The sequence below is a fragment of the Phocoena phocoena genome, chromosome 4 (assembly GCF_963924675.1).
Source record: "Phocoena phocoena chromosome 4, mPhoPho1.1, whole genome shotgun sequence".
Classification (NCBI taxonomy): Eukaryota; Metazoa; Chordata; class Mammalia; order Artiodactyla; family Phocoenidae; genus Phocoena; species Phocoena phocoena.
Genome location: NC_089222.1, coordinates 87173403 through 87192723, shown reverse-complemented (window position 1 = coordinate 87192723; position 19321 = coordinate 87173403). Strand labels below are relative to the sequence as shown.

Genomic DNA, 19321 nt, shown 5'->3' with positions numbered 1-19321 from the left:
TGCTCAAGTTCACATTGCTAGTTAATAACAGACTGCAGGTTAGGACTCAGGTAACATGACCTCACTCCCATCCAGTCCTCTCTCTACTTTCACAAAATGCACCACACTCAAGGATAGAGATGACCCAAGAACAAGATTTAAACCAAATTTTATTCTACTAAGATATGGAGGGGGAAAAAAAAAAAACCAATTTCATGGTCTGGATTCTCCCTTCAACTAGAATATTTTCTGAAATGATTTGATCAAACTAAAAATGATAAACAGAACATTTTGCACTCCCAGCCTACAGAAAGATACATCCCGAAGCACTGTTTGTGCTGAGAGAATCTGCCAAAGAAAAACAATGAAAGGCCTGATGAACACTGGATCCATCTGGGATGGGGACAGCTCTAGAGCAAGACAGAGTCTACCTCTGGCTGAATTCTGAGGAGGGTAAGTGTGAGGCCAGTTCCTGTCTCCAGATGCCTACTCCTGACACAGGTCTCTGTTACGCTCTGCATTCTGTCTAAATCAGGGCTGGGTGAACAAGAGGTTCTCTTCAGTCTGGAAAAGCAACATCAATTTGACAGCTTCTTATTAAATTTATCCAAGTTCTGCCAAAGATCTCTAGTCCTCCTCAAGGGTGGCAGGGCTTAAAGCAAACATTCTTTAGAATACATCCTATAAATTGTCCATATAGTCCTGATCCACCTAAAATGATTCACAGATCCAAGCCCATTTGGTAGGATTTGGTCATTCCACACAACCTGCCCCTGCACCTAAGATTTTTTTTTTTGCGGTACACAGGCCTCTCACTACTGTGGCCTCTCCCATTGCAGAGCACAGGCTCCAGGCGCGCAGGCTCAGTGGCCATGGCTCACTGGACCAGCCGCTCCGCGGCACGTGGGATCCTCCCGGACTGGGGCATGAACCTGTGTCCCCTGCATCGGCAGGTGGACTCTCAACCACTGCGCCACCAAGGAAGCCCCTGGACCTAAGATTTTTGAGGAGGGACGGCGGGGAGGATGAACTCTGCTGTGTGCTGATGAGTACTGGCTCTAGAAGAGAAACACCTGCCTAGTTTCCCACCCTTTCAGAACTCCAACTCCAAAAGTCAGTCAGTGGTCAGTGGTCTTCAGGTAGTAGTAAGTTTCTTCATGTATTCGTTCTTCCATGTCTGACTATAGACAGCAATGACACTGCAGAAAAATTCAGCTCCAATTACAACTTATTAAACACCAACTGTGTGCCAGGCATTGTGTCTGAAGCCTCTCTCTGTGACTGCTGCATCTCTGTGACATCCATGGTTTCTCCTCTTTCTCTTCATCCCTAAATTCAGGCCATTCCTCCTATGTCCTGGGACCACTTCAGCTCCCCTATTGCTTCAGAAGTTCCCAATTTCCTCTTGCAGTTTTTCAAATTATGAGTCACTCTCTACCTTCATCATGAACCTGGAGTGCATGTTAAAAATTACAATCCTTGAATCCAGATCTAATCTGGTTCATGCTCCCTGGGGGGCACTATTCCTTTGCCTTAATCAATTGTCTCAATTGTCTAGAAAGACCAATTTGCCAATTTGTCTTGTCTATGAAGAATGTGTCCTGCCAGGTGCTTTTCTGTCCTACAGACTGACTACTAAACCTTAAAAGTTATTTAAAATTTATTTGAAAAATATATTTAGAAATCTTTAGTGACTTCACATGGTTTACCAAATAAAGTTTGAATCCTTTGTCCTGGTATTTGAAATCCTTTAAAATCGGGTGCCAATCTATATTTCTAGCCCTCTCTTCCCTTCTATCCTACACCCAACCTTCTGCTCTAGATCAAACTTATCTGCAAATCAGAATCCCTTGAGCAACATTTTAAAAACAGATTTCTGGACCCCATCCCCAAACTGGGTCAGCATCTTGGAGTGGAGAGAAGACCAGGGAGTCTGAATTTTCCTTCTGTTTTATAAAGAACGCCTATAAACTGAGATTAAAAAGACCAACAACACAATAGAAAAATAAGCAAAGGACACTAAAAACAAAGCATAAATGTTCCTGAAACATATGAAAATATCTTCGATCATACTCATAAAAAGAGAAATGCAACCTAACACTATATCACACTAAGATACCATTTTTCACACACTGCATTCCTTAAAAACATTCACAAGTTTGATCGCACAGTCTATTGAAGAGGTTTGGGGAAATAGACGTTCTTACACATTTCTGGTGGGACTGCAATATGATACAACTTGTATGGAAAGAAATTTGGTGATATCTACCAAAACTAGATACACTTTCTGTTTGGCCCAACAATCTTACATCTCAGAATCTATTGTAAAGATATACCCACATACATAGAGTGACATGTGTACGGGTTAATTCTGAAATTGTTTATAAAAACAATATACTGAAAGCAATCCAAATGTCCATCAAGGGGAATGGTTAAAGAGACTGTGGTAGAATCTCACAATGGCTTAATAAAGAATGAGAAAGATCTCTATGTACTCATAAGAAAAGATCTCCAGGAAATATATTTAAATGAAAGAAGCAAAACGCAAAGTAGTCCATGCGGTATACTACAGTTTGTATACAATAGAAGGGGAAAACAAAAAGAAATTACTTTGTAGCACAGGGAACTATATTCAATATCTTGTAATAACCTATAATGGAAAAGAATCTGAAAAAGAATATATATATATTCACTTTGTTGTATACCTGGAACTAACACAACTTTGTAAATCAACTATACTTCAATTTAAAAAAAAAAAAAGGTCTTTCCTAGCCAAGGTAATAAAACAGATTCCTGTTAAAAAAAAAAAAGAGAGAGAGAGAGAGAAGAGGAATATAGGTATTTATATTTATTTGTGTTTGCACAAACAAGCATTAAACGGATAAACAAGGAATCATAAATATTCCTATGGGGGCAGAGAGTAATAAGGTAAAGGAATAAGGAACGGGTGTAAGACTTGTCTGTGTATGCCTTTTTATGTAGCTCTGACTTTGGAATCCAAAAAAATGTATCATTTGTTTAAAAAAAAGAATAAAAACAAAAAGCACCTATGATAGAGTCATCATCTATCAAAAACAATCTACTCAGTTTCAAGGCCCCTCCTTTAAATCCACCCGCTTTTCAAAATTCTGTGATACATACAGTACTGTGATGACTGCAATTGGAAGAGCTTATTCCTCTACCACATTCTTCAAGCACTTGTTTTATGCACTTGACTTATCAGGTGTTTTTCACCCCTTGCTTGCAGGGGTTGATCTTGACACTGGTACACTTGCTGTTGAATGGGATGACTGGACAAGTGAGGGGGCAGCCTCTCCAGCCTCTAGGGCACGGAGTGATAGATAATCAAAGACTGAATAAACAGAGAGCGAGACCACAGGCAGTGTCTGGAAATCTGATCACTCACCCAGCCTTGTCTCCCGGCACCGGGTGGCAGGTTCTAGAGAAGGCAGCTGCCGGGCATAGTCACCACTGAAGAAAGGAGGAATTGGGGCAAAGGGTCAATTTTTCAGGTGCTCCTGTGGGAAAGCAGCATTTCTGCATTGTTATGGATCCTGATGGTCGTGAGGCTGTTCATAAAGAACAATTCTCTTCAACAGGATCGAAGGTAGAGTATTTTAGGCTGAAATGTATTCTATCAGTCTCACTTAGGAAAGCTGTGTTAGAGATTCACCTAGGAATTCTCTACTCACATGAATAAGGAATCAACACTGTCTCTCCTTGTTGCCACATTACACTTCCATAAACTCTTCCACCTCCCTTTTTTTCTTCTTTCAAAAGAAACTATCAGGGCTTCCCTGGTGGCGCAGTGGTTGAGAGTCCGCCTGCCGATGCAGGGGACACAGGTTCGTGCCCCGGTCCGGGAGGATCCCACGTGCCACGGAGCGGCTGGGCCAGTGAGCCGTGGCCGCTGAGCCTGTGCTCCGCAATGGGAGAGGCCACAGCAGTGAGAGGCCCGCGTACCGAAAAAAAAAAAGAAACTATCAAAAACTGCCTTTGCCCATAAAAATGTCCTGTGTTCTAACTCTTAAAATTTGGTGATCAATACCAGTGTCAAAATATTTTTCATCTCTACATTTTGCTAAGCACATAAATATATATATATATATACATGTCTGCTGTGCTTTCCTCACTTCTCTTTTCATTCTGCAATAAATGCCTTTAGCTAGGAACTGCTTCCCACCTGACAAACTTTGTCTATAATTCATACACTTAACATAGACACCAATATTCCTATCTTAGATTGATACTTTAAATATCTCTAACAATTAAGAATGCCTTTACGTGTCAGGTCATTCTATTTTTCGTCTTTTGGTTTTGGGTTTTTTTTTTTTTAATTTTTATTTTCTTTTTGTGTTAGGTCATTCTAAACCATCACGTATAATATACTCTGGGCTGGCAAAACCAGATGGGCTTATTCTGCATTGGAATTTGCTCAAGAACGAATAATGACTGAAACCTTAAAGTAAGTTTCCTGGTGTTTGTAGGTCCATCATCTATAACTCAAATACATTTAGCAAGACAGGCCAGCTGATGAGTACAGCCCACACTGTAGTTGGATGTGGGCCTCTGCTTTTAAGGACCAGTAAAAGACTGGAAGAGTAGAGAGTGCCTGATTTATTTTGAGGAAAGTAAGGCCATCTGATAGATTTCCAGCTGAAAATCGGTCAAGGCTGGAGATTGGTTCACTGAGACCATGGCATATGCCAACTCCTGTTTTCCCATGGCTGACTCCCAGTCTTGGCCGAAAGTACTACAGCCTTTCCCATAAGGGTAACCTGGGACATGACACAAGGAGAGAAAGGCCTTCCAGGAATTAGATAAGGAACAAAATAAAAGGCCCCCAAATCATGTCCAAGCTGCCATTCAGTAAGTGGCAAACACCCAAATCACAATACCTGATTTCCAATAAGGCAGAAAAGAAAATCTCAGTCCTCTACAGTTCATATTCAATCCAGATGTCTAAAAGACAGCAGGATTAATGTTAACATTTTGCCAAGGCAGCACCAAATGCTTGTAACAGTTAGGACCATGTAGAGGTTGAGGTGGAAGATATAATGATTTTTCCAAACTTCTCTGAAGTAAGGAATGACAATTCTTTGTGTGAGTTGGTGCATAACATATTTGACACTGGGAACACCTGGTGGAGGAAGGGTTTCATCACCAGCCAGCATGTTTCTGTACTGGATTGAATACCTACTTCCTCTCTAGACATCTGGATTATAACCAAGCTCACTGGCTCATGCTACTATTTGAAAATCCAGGAAGCCAATGGTTGACTCCCAGTTAACCACAGAATATGTGGCTTTGTAGTATTAGTCTCTTGGGCTTCAGTTTTTTTTTTTTAATACACCATTGAAAATTGTTTTTCTTTTAATATTAGTTTATTTATTTTGGCTGTGCCGGGCCTTAGTTGCGGCACATGGGATCTTTGTTGCGGCATGTGGGAGCATTAGTTGCGGCATGCATGCAAGATCTAGTTCCCTGACCAGGGATCGAACCCGGGCCCCCTGCATTGGGAGCGTGGAGTCTTAGCCACAGGACCATTAGGGAAGTCCCTCTTGGGCTTCAGTTTTGTCACCAAGAGTAGTAATGCAGCCTGACCCTGAGAAGCAGTTGTGAGGGTTCCCTGTCAACGCTGTGTAATTAGCAGAAAGCAATTACAAGTATTTTTCAATTATACGTGCTCTAGTCCCTGTGACAGCGCATTGATCTCCAGATGCCTGCCAGATCAAATGGTGGTGATGACCACAATAGTAGTACTTATTATGTGACAGGTAATTACATATAACTTCTTATTAAATCCTCACCATCACCTGTGAAATGTATATAACTACGTTCTAAGCTGAGACTTAGGAAATAGCTTGCCCAAAGTCACACAACAAATACATTGTGACCGTGGATTTGAACCTCTTTATTTAACTCTAGAACTTCTTCTGTGTCTTTTGTTTGTATGATTATTGTTATTGTTGGTAAGGACACACACTCTCTCTCTCTCTCTCTTTTTGTTCTCCCTCCCAGACATACATACAGCACAGAGATAAATGTCCACAAACCAATCACTGATCCACAATGATTTATGAGAGGACATTGGAAAGGATGCTATTTATTTTCCTTTAGAACTATCTCAGGGAAAAGTGAGCTAATAAAAATAGAGAATGCATAACTGAAACTTCAAACCCAAATAAATTTGGGAGACCTGCTGGCCAACACTGTACCTATGTATACTAAACAATACTGTATTGTGCACTTAAAAATTAGTTAAGAGGATAGACCTCATGCTGAGTGTTTTTACGACAACAAAAAAATATGATTTAGAAAGCTAGACTATATTAAAATCAAGTTGACATTATCATGACATAATTATGACTGATACGTGTTCAATGATACCAAGATCACATGACAAAAAAATATGTGAGGTAACGTTACATGTAATGAAGTTAAATGTTAACTAATGGAGGGACTTCCCTGGTGGTCCAGTGGTTAAGACTCTGCACTTCCACTGCAGGGGGCACGGGTTTGATCCCCGGTCAGGGAACTAAGATCCCACATGCCGTGGTGCAGCCAGAAAAAAAAAAGTTGACTAATGGAAAAAGTATGTTTTGTATGCTTTCAGATGAAATATATTTTATGGAAAATATGTAGGATACGCAAATGGTACAAGAAAAGGATTTTCATTATAGTTGAAACAACAATAAACAAAAGTAGAGAAATCATGTAAGAAAAAACGTTTTTTAAAAAAAAATAAAGCTCTAGAGATGTAATAGTTATAAAAGAAACTGGGTGGGTTAGAGGTGGGGCTTCTGACCATGAGGCATAACTACTCACAGTAAGCCTTGCCATGTTCCCATGAGAACGCAGTGAGTTAGACCTTAGCTGCCTGAAGCTGAGCTGTACGCCTCACACGCATCATTAATATGAAAAATTGTGAAAACTCTACATTAGCCAAATCCCTCTGCTTTCCAAAAGGACGTGGGCGCCATTCAGTCTGTATTTCCAGTGATTTTTCATTTAGCTTCACAGCTTCTCTCAGCCCCGGCTCATTCCCCCCAAGCCTGGCCAGAGTCAAGGACCCCCAAGGGTCTGCAGGAACCCCATCTGTGAGGGAGTCGCCTGCAGCACAAAGGCTACAGGAATATCAGATGGTGCTGCTCACAGGCAAGAAGACTCAGGGGCTTCCCTGGTGGCGCAGTGGTTGAGAGTCCACCTGCGGGTGCAGGGGACACGGGCTCGTGCCCCGGTCCGGGAAGATCCCACGTGCCGCGGAGCGGCTGGGCCCGTGAGCCATGGCCGCTGAGCCTGTGCGTCCGGAGCCTGTGCTCCGCAACGGGAGAGGCCACAGCAGTGAGAGGCCCGCGTGCCGCAAGAAAAAAAAAAAAAAAGAAGACTCAGGATCCAGAAGAAAGTGTCAGGATACCTCTCTGGCTGCCCCCGACACACTGTTATTACTTCTCCCCTTTTCCTCCATCTTACTGACTTTCAAACCATACAGTGTTTGCATATTTTTCATTTTAAAGTGCCCAAAACTTAAACCAGAACCATTCAGAATGGCTACATATCAGTAATTAGGCAGACTGACCTTTGTTACCACAAGAAAAGAGCCCTCTTGAAACCTGAATTTTCCTTTTGATTCCCCACCGACCTCTCCCATAAGGTGTGCCCCACCTTAGCTGAGAGAAAAGCAATAATATAATAAAGTGTTTCAGAGAACCTAGCTGGAAGTGGTCGATTTTCATGGTGCTGTTGTTGACAGGGCCAAAGATGGTGATCACGGAGACTTTCCTGGTGGCCATCTTGCAGAAACTTTCCAGATACTCATCTCGCTGCTGCACATACATACTGTTCTCAGCCTTGGGAGCAGTGATCAGCTGGAGGAGGGTGAAAGCAAGAAAATAGTGACTCACGGTGATAGTTTCACACAGAGGCAAAAGCCAAAGGGATGATTTGGAATAGAGGGTTGGTAGTGACTGACACCTAAATGAAGAAACTAGATTGTTTTGTTGAATAGATAGTATAATTAAGGCCAAAAGAGACCATTTGGAAAGGCCTTTTTTTAATGACTCCAGACAGCTTAGAGTTTTCTATTCATTTCCACTATTGTCTGCCTTCATTACCAGTCTCCACATGTCTTGGTTTTCTCATTTGTGAACTCTGCACAGGAATGCTTCTTTCGCAAGGCTGATGTAAGCATTACATGATACTTGGCATGCAACAATTGTTCAATAAATGCTATCTCTCTTGTTTTATGTTTTATTTATTTTTTTTAAATGACTGTACTCTCTCTCTCTCTCTTTTTTTTTTTTTTTTTGCTGTGCCACCCACGGCATGCGGGATCTTAGTTCGCCAACCAGGGATTAAACCCGTGCCCCCTGCAGTGGAAGCACAGAGTCCTAACCACTGGACCGCCAGGGAATTCCCATTTCTTCCTCTATTTTGATCTTCATTATCTTAATTGGCTGCTCAGGCATTCATGAATTCAGTGGTTACCACTATTATTTCATGTCTCACGGTGTTGAGTTTCATAGACAGGCCTTAGGCACTATGGAACATTCGACGGCTTAGAATTTTTATGGGGCAACCTTGCAGAGAATTTTTAGGACAGCCTTTTGGCCCAGTATTGTCACAGAATATAGTCATTGTCACACTGGGCCTGCATAGAGCTCGTGGTGGATGTCTGATGTTGGAGTCCTCCAACAGGATGGGTTTTACTCTTTCAGTTCAGCCTTCTCTCCAATTCAAAACTGTATTTTTCACCTAGCCCCTGTGTCTCTCACACTCACTTTGAAACTCTTGACTTTTTCTGGGGAAAGAGAAGATACAGCAATAGAAAGAGATGATTTAGTCACCAGCTATCTGGGAAAACATATTTCATTATTTTGGATAAAATGAGGATACTCTTATTTTTTAGGGCTCCTCTTGAACCCTCTCCCTAAGACTGCCTCAGTGTTTTAATCGAGCCCCAAATAAAAGCCTTTTGACTCTGGTGATTGTTTTTGCTGCCTTTTCCCGAGCTTTCTCCAATTTTGCCAGGTTCTTCCTGAGCAGAAACCAGAACTGTGTACCACAATCCATGAGTGTGTAGGCATGTGCTGTTCACCCTGGAAGTGGAAGGACATGAAGTTTTATGCTGATGATGACCAGGTCTTTGTTGACCTCTCTAACCCCATTAGCTCACTAGGCTGATGTCTGCAGTAAACACTGTCTACTCACCCTTTGCAGGCTCATCATTAGTTCAGAGGCCAGGATTGAACTGGCAGTGAAAGCATGGAGTCCTAACCACTGGACCACCGTCTATACGGTTTCTTTCATTTGACCAATTCAAATTCGTCAACCACTTTTCTACTTACCCATCTAACCTTATAAAATATTTCTGAAGTTTGTGGCTATTAGCTTGGCATTTTGCAGAGGGAAAGTCACCATGTTGTTAACCTCTTTATCGAATACTTTATCAAAATGGTAACAAATCTGCTCCCAGCTCATCCTGCTGTTTATTTTGCTCTGTCAGAGATGTGTTTATTGCTGCCTGCAGGCTTTCCCTTCTAAGAATTCTCTGTGCTTGAGAAGATACTATGCTTCATGGAAATCAAAATGAGTTCAGGGCTTCCCTGGTGGCGCAGTGGTTGAGAGTCCGCCTGCCCCGGTCCAGGAGGATCCCACGTGCCGCGGAGCGGCTAGGCCCGTGAGCCGTGGCCGCTGAGCCTGTGCGTCCGGAGCCTGTGCTCCGCAGCAGGAGAGGCTGCAGCGGTGAGAGGCCCGCGTACCGCAAAAAAAAAAAAAAAAAAAAAAAAAAAAAAAAATGAGTTCAATAGCTTTTGAGTGGAACATTAACAAAGTTTATCCAGAATGAAGTTTTGTTTTGTTTTGTTTTTCTCAGATTGTTATTTATCTTAAATAGACATGATTTCATCTATTTTTTTTTAATATGCAGAGAAACTGGAAGTTCATACACTGCTGGTGGGAATGTAAATGGTTTTAGCTACTTTAAATTTATTTATTTATTTATTTATGGCTGTGCTGGGTCTTTGTTTCTGTGCGAGGGCTTTTTCTAGTTGTGGCAAGCGAGGGCCACTCTTCATCACGGTGCGTGGGCCTCTCACTATCGCGGCCTCTCTTGCTGAGGAGCACAGGCTCCAGACGCGCAGGCTCAGTAGTTGTGGCTCACGGGCCTAGTTGCTCCGCGGCATGTGGGATCTTCCCAGACCAGGGCTCGAACCCGTGTCCCCTGCATTAACAGGCAGATTCTCAACCACTGTGCCACCAGGGAAGCCCCGATTTCATCTATTTTTGATTTTGTATTTATATACCTCTTCAGATGGACAGGGCGAGTAGGAAATGCTTGTTTTAGAAAAATAACTTCCCAAGAGGAAAATAATAAAATTTCCCCTTATTTATTTGTTGATTCATACTTAGTCTTAAAAAATATTTAAGGTGGCTATAAAAAGATATAGTGATGGTATTTTCGTTTTTGTTAGTTTTTTAATTAGCTACATGACATTTGAAAATAATTCTTTAGGTTTTCATGGTAGCCCACATCCAGGAGTTTTGTTTTGTTGGTATGTTTTAGGTTTTTCTTTCTGGCTTTTTTTTGTTCACAGATACACTATATTAAAATAAATAAAATGAATGTTTAAGTGAGAACACAAAAGAGTAAAAAAAACGAAGGTAAGATTTACTGGTAATGAGTCTGGATTCCCTGTGCTAAAAGAAGGATAGGCCCATATTTAGAATATATGCTAGATGACTGATAATTACCTGCCTCTGTAACTTCAAATCCATACATAGACTCCATTCCATTCATGGACCCTTACAGTACATGGACAGACCATGATATGACAGGATTTTAAGAGTCCTCAAAGCCCCCTTTGGTCTTTTTCTCCCCCTTGTGCATAATTGAGAATTTCAGAGAATATGTAATCAAATAGAACCTCATTCTCCCCTGCCTGGCAGCTTCTCCCATGTATCTCTGAATACAGTAGCCTTAGGCCCTGGATACCCAGTGGGAGCTGTACTTAAATAAATAAAGGGCTCTGATGTTTACTTTCACCTCAGGCCCTTTGCCCAAGGAAGCCTTAACCCACCCGTGAGGTGACATTCATTTAGCATGACTCATTTCCTAGCTTCCAGCCCTCCACAACCTGGCCTCCGGCTTTCCCTAGCTAACTTTCCTCCTATTCCTCCCTTACGTGACCTCTTCACCCTGTAGCCAGACTGGCCTAAATTGTGAAATGAGAGGAATCTGTGCAGTGTAGCACAGAGAAAGGGTGATTGCAGTCAAAATTGGAAGGCCTGCATTTTAGTCCTAGTTCAACCCCTGGCTACTCTGTAACCTCAACAAGGCCACTTAACATTCTGAACCTTAGTTTTCTCATCTTTACTGTGGAACAACTTCCCTATGAGCTCATAAAGTAGTGAGAATCAAGCATATACATTAGTATATATATTATGTATAATATATATACAGCCTGCGTGCACCACAGCATCATAGATGTATGCTGCCTCTGAATAATTCACTCACATTCTGCCTTCACCCATGCCACCCTTCTCACCCAGAAAGTCCTCCCCACCCTTCCATCTTATCAGAATCTGAGTCATTCTTCAAATGCAGCATCCTTCTTAAAGTGTCTTCTAGCCCACAATGCTCACTTTCTCCTTTTAATTACTGTCCTTATTGCCTGCACGGCTCACCTGAAATTTATGTATTTCCTTTTACCTCTTTGTTTCATGTTTATGTAATATCTCCCCAACCAGAGGATCCATTCTTCAAGGCACTGAAGCTCCAGCCCCACCATTGCCCTGCAGACAGTAGAAGCACAATTCTGGCCCACGTTCCTCTGGCTACACAGATCATTCCAGCCAGAGGAGTGGTTTCCTGGTTATGAAAGTCAAGATGCAGCCCACGAACCGTTGGTAAAGACACTCTCCCTTATGTTCAATCTGCTCCTCGAGTTTGCAGCACAGAAAGTAAAAGAGGCTGATCATCTAAACGTATTTCAGCGACTCTTTCCCTGTGTGTTGACATCTACGTCCCATTCATTTTCTAGTGTGGCACTACTTCAAACAGTGTTTAAAATGGTATCCAGTCCCCGCTTCCTAAAAAGAGCATTCTAGAACTTCTCAGTAAACATTATTGTCTAGCACTTGGCCTCTTTCCAGTTTGGTGGTGATAAATCAGGGCATGTAAAGTGAATTTAGAATTGTGTTGTTCTTTTTCATGTTTCTGTTCCAACTGGTATGTTGGCACAAGCAGCCTCAGAGTATAATCAAGCCAGGTTGCATAAGTAAAGGGCACAAACAGGAATGTGAAGATGTCAGAGGGAAGACATTTTAAGTCTCAACTTATTCCAAATACTGTGTTAAGGTCAAAATACTAGGACAGGATTCTGAGAAATAGCGTCCCAGCTGGTAGTCTGCCTTAGTAAACCGGAGCTTTATATCCTTTTCTAAAATTAAACCAAATAAGTAGATTGTTGTCCCAATATCCAGATTTCTGAGGTAAGGTTAAAAGTATTAACGTACTTGAATTGCGGGAGATTCAGTCTTCAAAGAATGCTTAAACTTGAACTTGAATCTATGTACTTTGGCGTGATGAGCCCTCTTGCTCATTGACAAGTAGGAAGATCTCAGGGCACAGCATGACGGCTTTTCAGCTACACTCCGGACTCCAGTGTTTTAGTGATAAACAGCTCACCTATATTCTCACTGTTGTCACCCCCAAACCAACACCAACCAGTCTGAGGGATTAGGTTAACTGGGATTCAATCTATTGTTCTCCACTGACTGTGTGGAAAGCCGGTGAGTTGAGGTGCAAAGAACTAGCTTATTAAAGACAGAAACTGTACATTGGTGCTCAACACAAAGTGTTGACAGTTGGTGTACCTCACCCTTTATGTGAGTAATTCAAGGTTGAAAATGAATTTTAAAACATCCGTATTACTAACGTTCATTTCTCAGTTTCCCCTTCTTTTTATGGCATATGTCCATGATAAGCTCACACCCATGGTTTGACCCTCAGTTTTAAAAACCAAACAGACCTCAGTTCTAATTCTGGCTTTGTCACGTATTAGCTATACACCTTGGGAAACTTCTCAGCTTGTCTAAGCTTCTGTTGCCTCCTCTGTAAATGGAGTTGATTAGTCCTTCCTCGTGGGACTGTTGTGAAAGTTAATCCACAGTCTCAGCAAAGCACCTTGCAGGATGTGCCCCTTTCAGTTGACAGGCTGAGAGGCAGAGGGTTTGGAGGCTTGACCTCTGGCCTAAGAATAGGACACCTGGCTCTACCTGAAGCTCCTTTTGAAGCCCATTAGGATGCTGTTCACCTGACCATAACCTATACCATCTCTGCCAGTGTTTCTCTAAGTAGTTAAGTAGCAGTTATGTGATGTTTTCACATCTAAAGAATGATATAAATAAATGCAAAGCAGTAGGTTAACTGTAGTTGGGCACCAAGTTACTGAAAATCTGGGAAGGTGAGCTAAAGGGCCAGCACAACTTCTTGGAATGCAAACCTCATTTCAGTTTGAGCACACTGGGTTAGGTTGAGGCCAGTTGGAGGGCTATGTTGTCAGCTGTACTTGAACAGCTTGGGGGCTGCTGAGCCTTAATGAATATTAATTGAATCACTGAAACTTCCTGAATAACATCAGCCATGCTTGACAGGAAAAATGAATGGAAAAAAGATACATGGCACCAGCAAAATCTTTCACCCAGAGACACTGGTCTCCTCTCTGTCTGGTGAAAAAGACACTTTTCTCTCCATCTTTTGACTTTATGTTGTGTTTCTTTTATCATGCCTTTTCTAATCCATTCTTCTTTGAGACATCATTAGCTCTTCAGAGAACACAGTTCCGATATGATCATCAGCTGAGCACACGTGGGACTGAAATGCCTCCTGTTGGTATTTTCTTTCTAATAACAATCCCAGTTCTCTGTCCAACCCCAAAGAGCAACATTGCCATGAGCAATCCCAGCTGGTTTCTGTTTTGCCTCACATGACATCAGTAGAACCTGCCGTTTGAGTTTCATTTGCTAGAAATTTATGATCAGGGATACTGTTAAAAGCAGAAAAGACCCAGCTGGGCTTTCAAATCCCCGACTAAGGGAGTGGAGAGAAAGAGAGAGAAATGAAAGGCATGACTAATATCAGGGATATAGTATGAAAACCCCTTTCTTCTGACTCACAAGCTAGGGGCGGTGGAAGTATTTGCCAGATGGGTGCACAATTACAATTCTGACATTTTACCCATGATTATTTCCCCCCTGGTTAAAACCTGACCACGAGGAACACTATGTCTGCCCTGCTGGCCAAATGGCCAGGGTTGGGTGATATGCTTTAGTAGGCTGGACAAAGTCCCAGGTACTCAGGAAGAGAGCAATAGAGCACACTACCAGTGCTTTCCCATACCCCAAAGACAGCACTTTGCCCCCAGAGTTTCTGTACTAGGTAGGATTCTACTCTGAAATCAGTGATTCTTCTGGTTCTGACTGGAAACCTGTGTACTCTGGGAATAACCAAGCAGCTGTTAAACTACTCTAACAGTCAGCCTATCCTCTACTAACCTAAGTTTACATAGTTACTTTAAGGCTCTGGTGAAAAACGAGGTAACAACATACAAAAAATATGTAAAAAGACACACACACACATCACACACACACACATGAACCTGTAGAATCAACCAAAACTTAGGCTTTGTTCTAATACATAGATACACACACTATGGATGAAATAGCTAAGAGAATCTGGGGATATGCCCCACCCATGATAAATATCACAAGGGACTCTGCTCTGAATAGTATTTCAAATGCACATTTAACTTTTTGAAACCACTAAAGAGACATGGACGCCAGAGTCACTTTGCTCAGATCATTAATCCAAATTTAGTTGGAAAAACTATAAGACCCTCTAAGAGATGCCATCCCTTACGGTGGCAGGAACACAGGGCATGGAGTCACCTTGTGTCTTCAGCAGGATAGATGCTGACCTCAATGGCATGGGACAGCTCCCTTCCACCCAGTTAGCTGAGAGAATTATTCCTGACTCAGGTTACCCAACATCCATTTGCTGATCTTTTTCTCCGAATTAACTGCATTATGCACTTTTCCTCCCAGGCAGCCTGGAGTAAAATGTAACATTAGGAAGCCAGGGGCAAAAAAGGGCCCCTAGCCCCTTTTTAGTGCCCTTCTTGGAAGGGCACTAAAATAGGGGCAAGGAGACATTGAGAGAAGAGACATTGAGAGAATGCCTGTACGTTTAAGATGGTGCTTATTCCCGTCCAAAGCCCTCTTGGGTCTGACTAGGTTCTGGTATCATTCTTTGGACGGTGGCAAAGCAGTGGGGGAGGCAGCCTTTAGGGGAGAAGATTTTAGCCAGCTGGTTTTAAAAGTATATTCGTGAGGGCAGACCAGCAAGGACCCTTCCCCACTCCCGTCATAACCACTCCCCACCCAGGCTGCTCTACTTTCCCCTTTGAGTCTTCCAACTGCTGATATATACCAAATTAGGGGGGAAAGGAGGACACCTGCCATTTACCCATGCACATGCTTCTGGTTTTTAAGCTCATGCAGAGAGAAACGCTTGTCCTAAATTGTGACCACGGCCAGTGCATTCCACTTTAGGTATTCTTTGCACTTGGCAGAAGGGAGCGGTATCCTCCTGTGTATCTTTCCACTGTCCTGTGGAAGAGAGAAGTAAAGTGGGGATGGGCCTGATGGGTTTGGAAGAAGCTGAGTACAGGTGCTTCCCTGGGCTCATGGCTAAGATCCCCCAGTCATTGATTCTGTACTTAGGGCTGTGGGTCTGTGTGGATAGAGGTTCATAGAATATCTTAACCAAAAGGAACCACTGGCCTGGCTGGCTTTCCTTGACAAACCTCATGATCATAGCATGAACATAGCGCCTGTTCAGCCACAGGCTGCCATCCAACAATGTGATTTTAGAAAAATAACACACCAAGCCCGGACACTGCCTCGGCCCACGGAACAATGCCAAGGAGAAGATTACTTACAAGGAGCCTTCGTTTGCCTTCCAAGGGCCCCAGCAGGTCGGTCACCGACTTCCTGGGACTCTGCGCGAAGTGTTTCGTGGGTTTCAGGTGCCCGTCCTTCTCCGTTCTCCCCGCCTTTTTCTTCTTGTTCTTCTCTTTCTCCTGCCTGCTCTTTTTCTCAGCCTTGTCCTTCTTCACTTGCTTTTCACTCTTGAGTAACTTGTCTGCTTTCTCACTCTTCACCCTCTTTTTCTTCTCCTTCTCGGGTTTCTCAAGCTTTTCGTGCTTTTTAGACTCCTTCGCTTTTTTGGGGGCAACATTCCCCACCTGCAACTCCTCCGCCAGCTGAGAGGCGGTCGGCCGGCTGAGGTCATACTTACCCTCGTACTCATTGCTAAGGATTTTGTCCCGGGCTTTCTTTTGGGGAGGTTTCCCCTTTGCAGGCTTGTGAGGACCCGGCCCCACATTCGGGTCCCGGGGGCCGTGCTCCCACCTGTCCGTGCGGTTGTCCTGGAAACGGCCGGCGCCAGCCCTGGTGCTGGGCTCGGAGACGGTGGTGGGAGGGGCAGCCGTGAAACGCTCGAAGCTGGTGGCCTTGCTGGGCCTCCGGGCGGTCTGCGGCCTCTCCCTGGGCTGCTCCTTCCTGGGTGGAGGGTAGAGGTTCTTGGAGGCCACGGGGCCCCTGGCAGTGGCCACCTCGGCTGTTGCTGAGGCCCTGTGAGGCTCCGAGGAAGGGTGCACCGGGGGGGTCCAGGGCCTCTGGGTGGTCGGAAAGCCCACGGGGGTTGTAGGTCTTGCAGTTACCGTCACCGGCCGATAGGTGGCCCGAGTCACTGCTGTGGCTGCAGCAGGAGGCAGGGTGGTGGCCCGTGGGGTTGTGGGCGGTGGAGGAGGGGCCCCCGCAGCGGTGGCCGCTTTCCTCATCGCCTTCAGCCGACTCTCCCTGGTTGGTAGCACTTGTGCTCTCCTCTGCTCCTCTTTCCTCTTCTCGCTGCTCAGGCCTGGCCTTCCTGCCTCTCTGCCATCGTTCCCTTCCTCCACCACCTGGCCCTCTACCCCGGAGGCCTTACATTTTTGCACAAAACCCTTCTGCCTGATCTTCTCTATCCTGCGGATGGGGCCCTGGTCGATGATCTCATACATGGCCTCCAGCCTGACCGGATAAGGGTAGCGCTCCTCCACCTGCAGCGTCTTCTTCAACAGCACCATGCCAAACTTGCCCTTCTCCAGTTTCAAGAAGCTCATCAGCTTTGGGATGAGGCTGGGGTCCAGGGGCTGCTCCAGGACCCGGCCCTCAGTGGTGATCCTCCGCACCTTGCCTCCTTCCTCGCCTGCCTGGTGGAAAAGCACGATCTGCTGGATGTGCCTTTCCGCCAGCTCACAATACACATCGTCCTTCAGCAGGCTCATCATGAGCCGGTAGTAGCCTTCCGAGGCGTGGGGGGCCGAGATGACCCACACCCTATTCTTCCCTGCAAAGCTGGCAAGGATGTTGGGAGAGCTGGAGCCAGAGGGGAAGCGCAACATTCTTGACCGAGCTGAAGACCCCTCATCTCGGACCATCTCACGGGGAGAGCTCCGGGCTGCTGGTCTCCGCACAGTTCTCACTGGGGCCCCGTGGATACCCAGGGAGGCTGACGGTGCCGTGGCATGAGCCACTCTCAACACCGGTATGCTCCTCCTTCTTTGGAGAGGCTGGAGGTTTGGTTCTTCCGGAGTGGTTCTCTCAATTCCCTGAGACCTCCCCGTGTGCCTCAGTAACCGAGCTGGCCTTCTGTTGACGGGGGAAACCGGAGGCGCTTTCTGCCCTCCGCGGCTCCCTCTATTCATGGCATGCGCGTGGGGTTCTGATCCGCACACCAGCCACAATGCCAGTAGCATGGTAAAACTGGGTCCCATTCTCCATGTCATTGTGCAATCCACTTTGGGGAGGCAGCAGGGTCAAAAGACAGAAAGCGGAGGGCAGAGTAAAAAAAGAAAGAAAGAAAATCATTTAATTGCAAACAGAGCTGGGCATTATCTCTTTCTCTATCTTGGCCAAGGGGAGGGGAAGGGTGGGGGGCGGTTAGAGAAGAAGGAGGCAGGTCAGGGAATGGAAAGTCGGATGAGATCCTGTTGCATTTAAGTCCCTGTAATTTGTCAGTGCTTAGCAGAGACAGCTATATTAAGCAGGAAACCCATTCAACATGCTTGCACTGTTTCAACTGACTGTCTGATGCTCCAGAGAAAATGCACACTGAGCGTATCAATTATGACAACATTCCCATTTCATTTCTTCAAATAAGCGACAAAGAAACAAACAAGCACAGCAAAGACAGGCAGGATTACACACTTACATGGTGGCTCATGGAGATGGAATGCAGAGGCTTTAAAATGTAATCTGAAGTGTGCTCCCAGGACAGTTCCTAGATGAAATACTTTTCCTCCCAACTCTCTTTCTCCTTTGCGAGGCTGTCCGATACAAAGGGGTCTACTGCAGCTCCAGCTCCCAAAGCCACACGCAGACCACCGCCTGTCTGGACCTGAGGGCTGAGCTTTCTTCTTTTCTTTCTGGCTGTGCCTTTTTACCTTCTTGACAAGTAGAATGAGGTGAAAGGAGCTGTCCTTTTAAGTCTTTGCATCTCCATTTGTCTGCAGCTTCTTTCTGCCCAGGCTTGTGTGTCTGTGTGTGCCAATGCCCCCGGCCGACAGTACTGGACGCCCCTTAAAGTGGAGCCCCAGCTATTTCTGAATCTCGCTCTTTCTCTTTTTCGAGTTCCAGGATCCTTCTTATCACCCTTTCCCCCACAGTCTGGCTTAGTCCCTTTGTTTCCGAGCGTAAAAGCACTGGGATTAATATAGTTTCCAGGCTGAGGGAAAACACAGGAATGTGATGTTGAAAAAGGACTTTTTTCTTTTCCTTACGCTTCTCTCCTCCCTTTATTTCTTCCCACCTTTTTCTCTCCTCTTTTCCTTCTCCTTTTTCTTCTTCCTCTTGCCTGGATTCAGTCCCAGCAATGCCAGGACAACCTCAGTTTTGATCCAAACCAAACTCAAACAACAGCAGCCACTGGAAATCAAGGAAACTTCACTAAGAATTTAACAGATCAGCAAAACACCGCCTCCTTCCCATTTCAGCATGGTGAGCCTGAGCCTGGACTGGGGGAGAGAGAGGGGCTGTTCTTTGGGGTTGGGCTGGGGCGGGGTGGGGGAGAGTTTTGAAACACTGCACATCATCATAAATCACTTTAGAACAGGATGGCTGAGGACTTAACCCCTTCCCCACTGAGTCATCAGGGCACTATCCCTTCCCGTCTGTACACAGACTGCACTCTGGAAAGTGAAAATTCTCAGATTTCTACATCTGACTGCTTGGTTTTCCT

At 44.5% G+C, this 19321-nt stretch overlaps 1 protein-coding gene across 1 annotated transcript in view; it reads right to left on the bottom strand.

Annotated features, from left to right (window-relative positions):
* The window catches only part of CCDC80 (coiled-coil domain containing 80), a 34283-nt gene extending 15247 nt beyond the window's left edge, over nt 1-19036 (bottom strand). The window contains exons 1-3 of the mRNA XM_065876190.1: nt 18296-19036; nt 15981-17881; nt 7691-7847 (exon numbers count right to left, since the gene is read on the bottom strand). Coding sequence (XP_065732262.1) covers nt 7691-7847; nt 15981-17870 — 2047 coding nt within the window. The 5' untranslated portion in view covers nt 17871-17881; nt 18296-19036. The remainder of the gene's footprint in view (nt 1-7690; nt 7848-15980; nt 17882-18295) is intronic.
* Nucleotides 19037-19321: the final 285 nt, after the last annotated feature.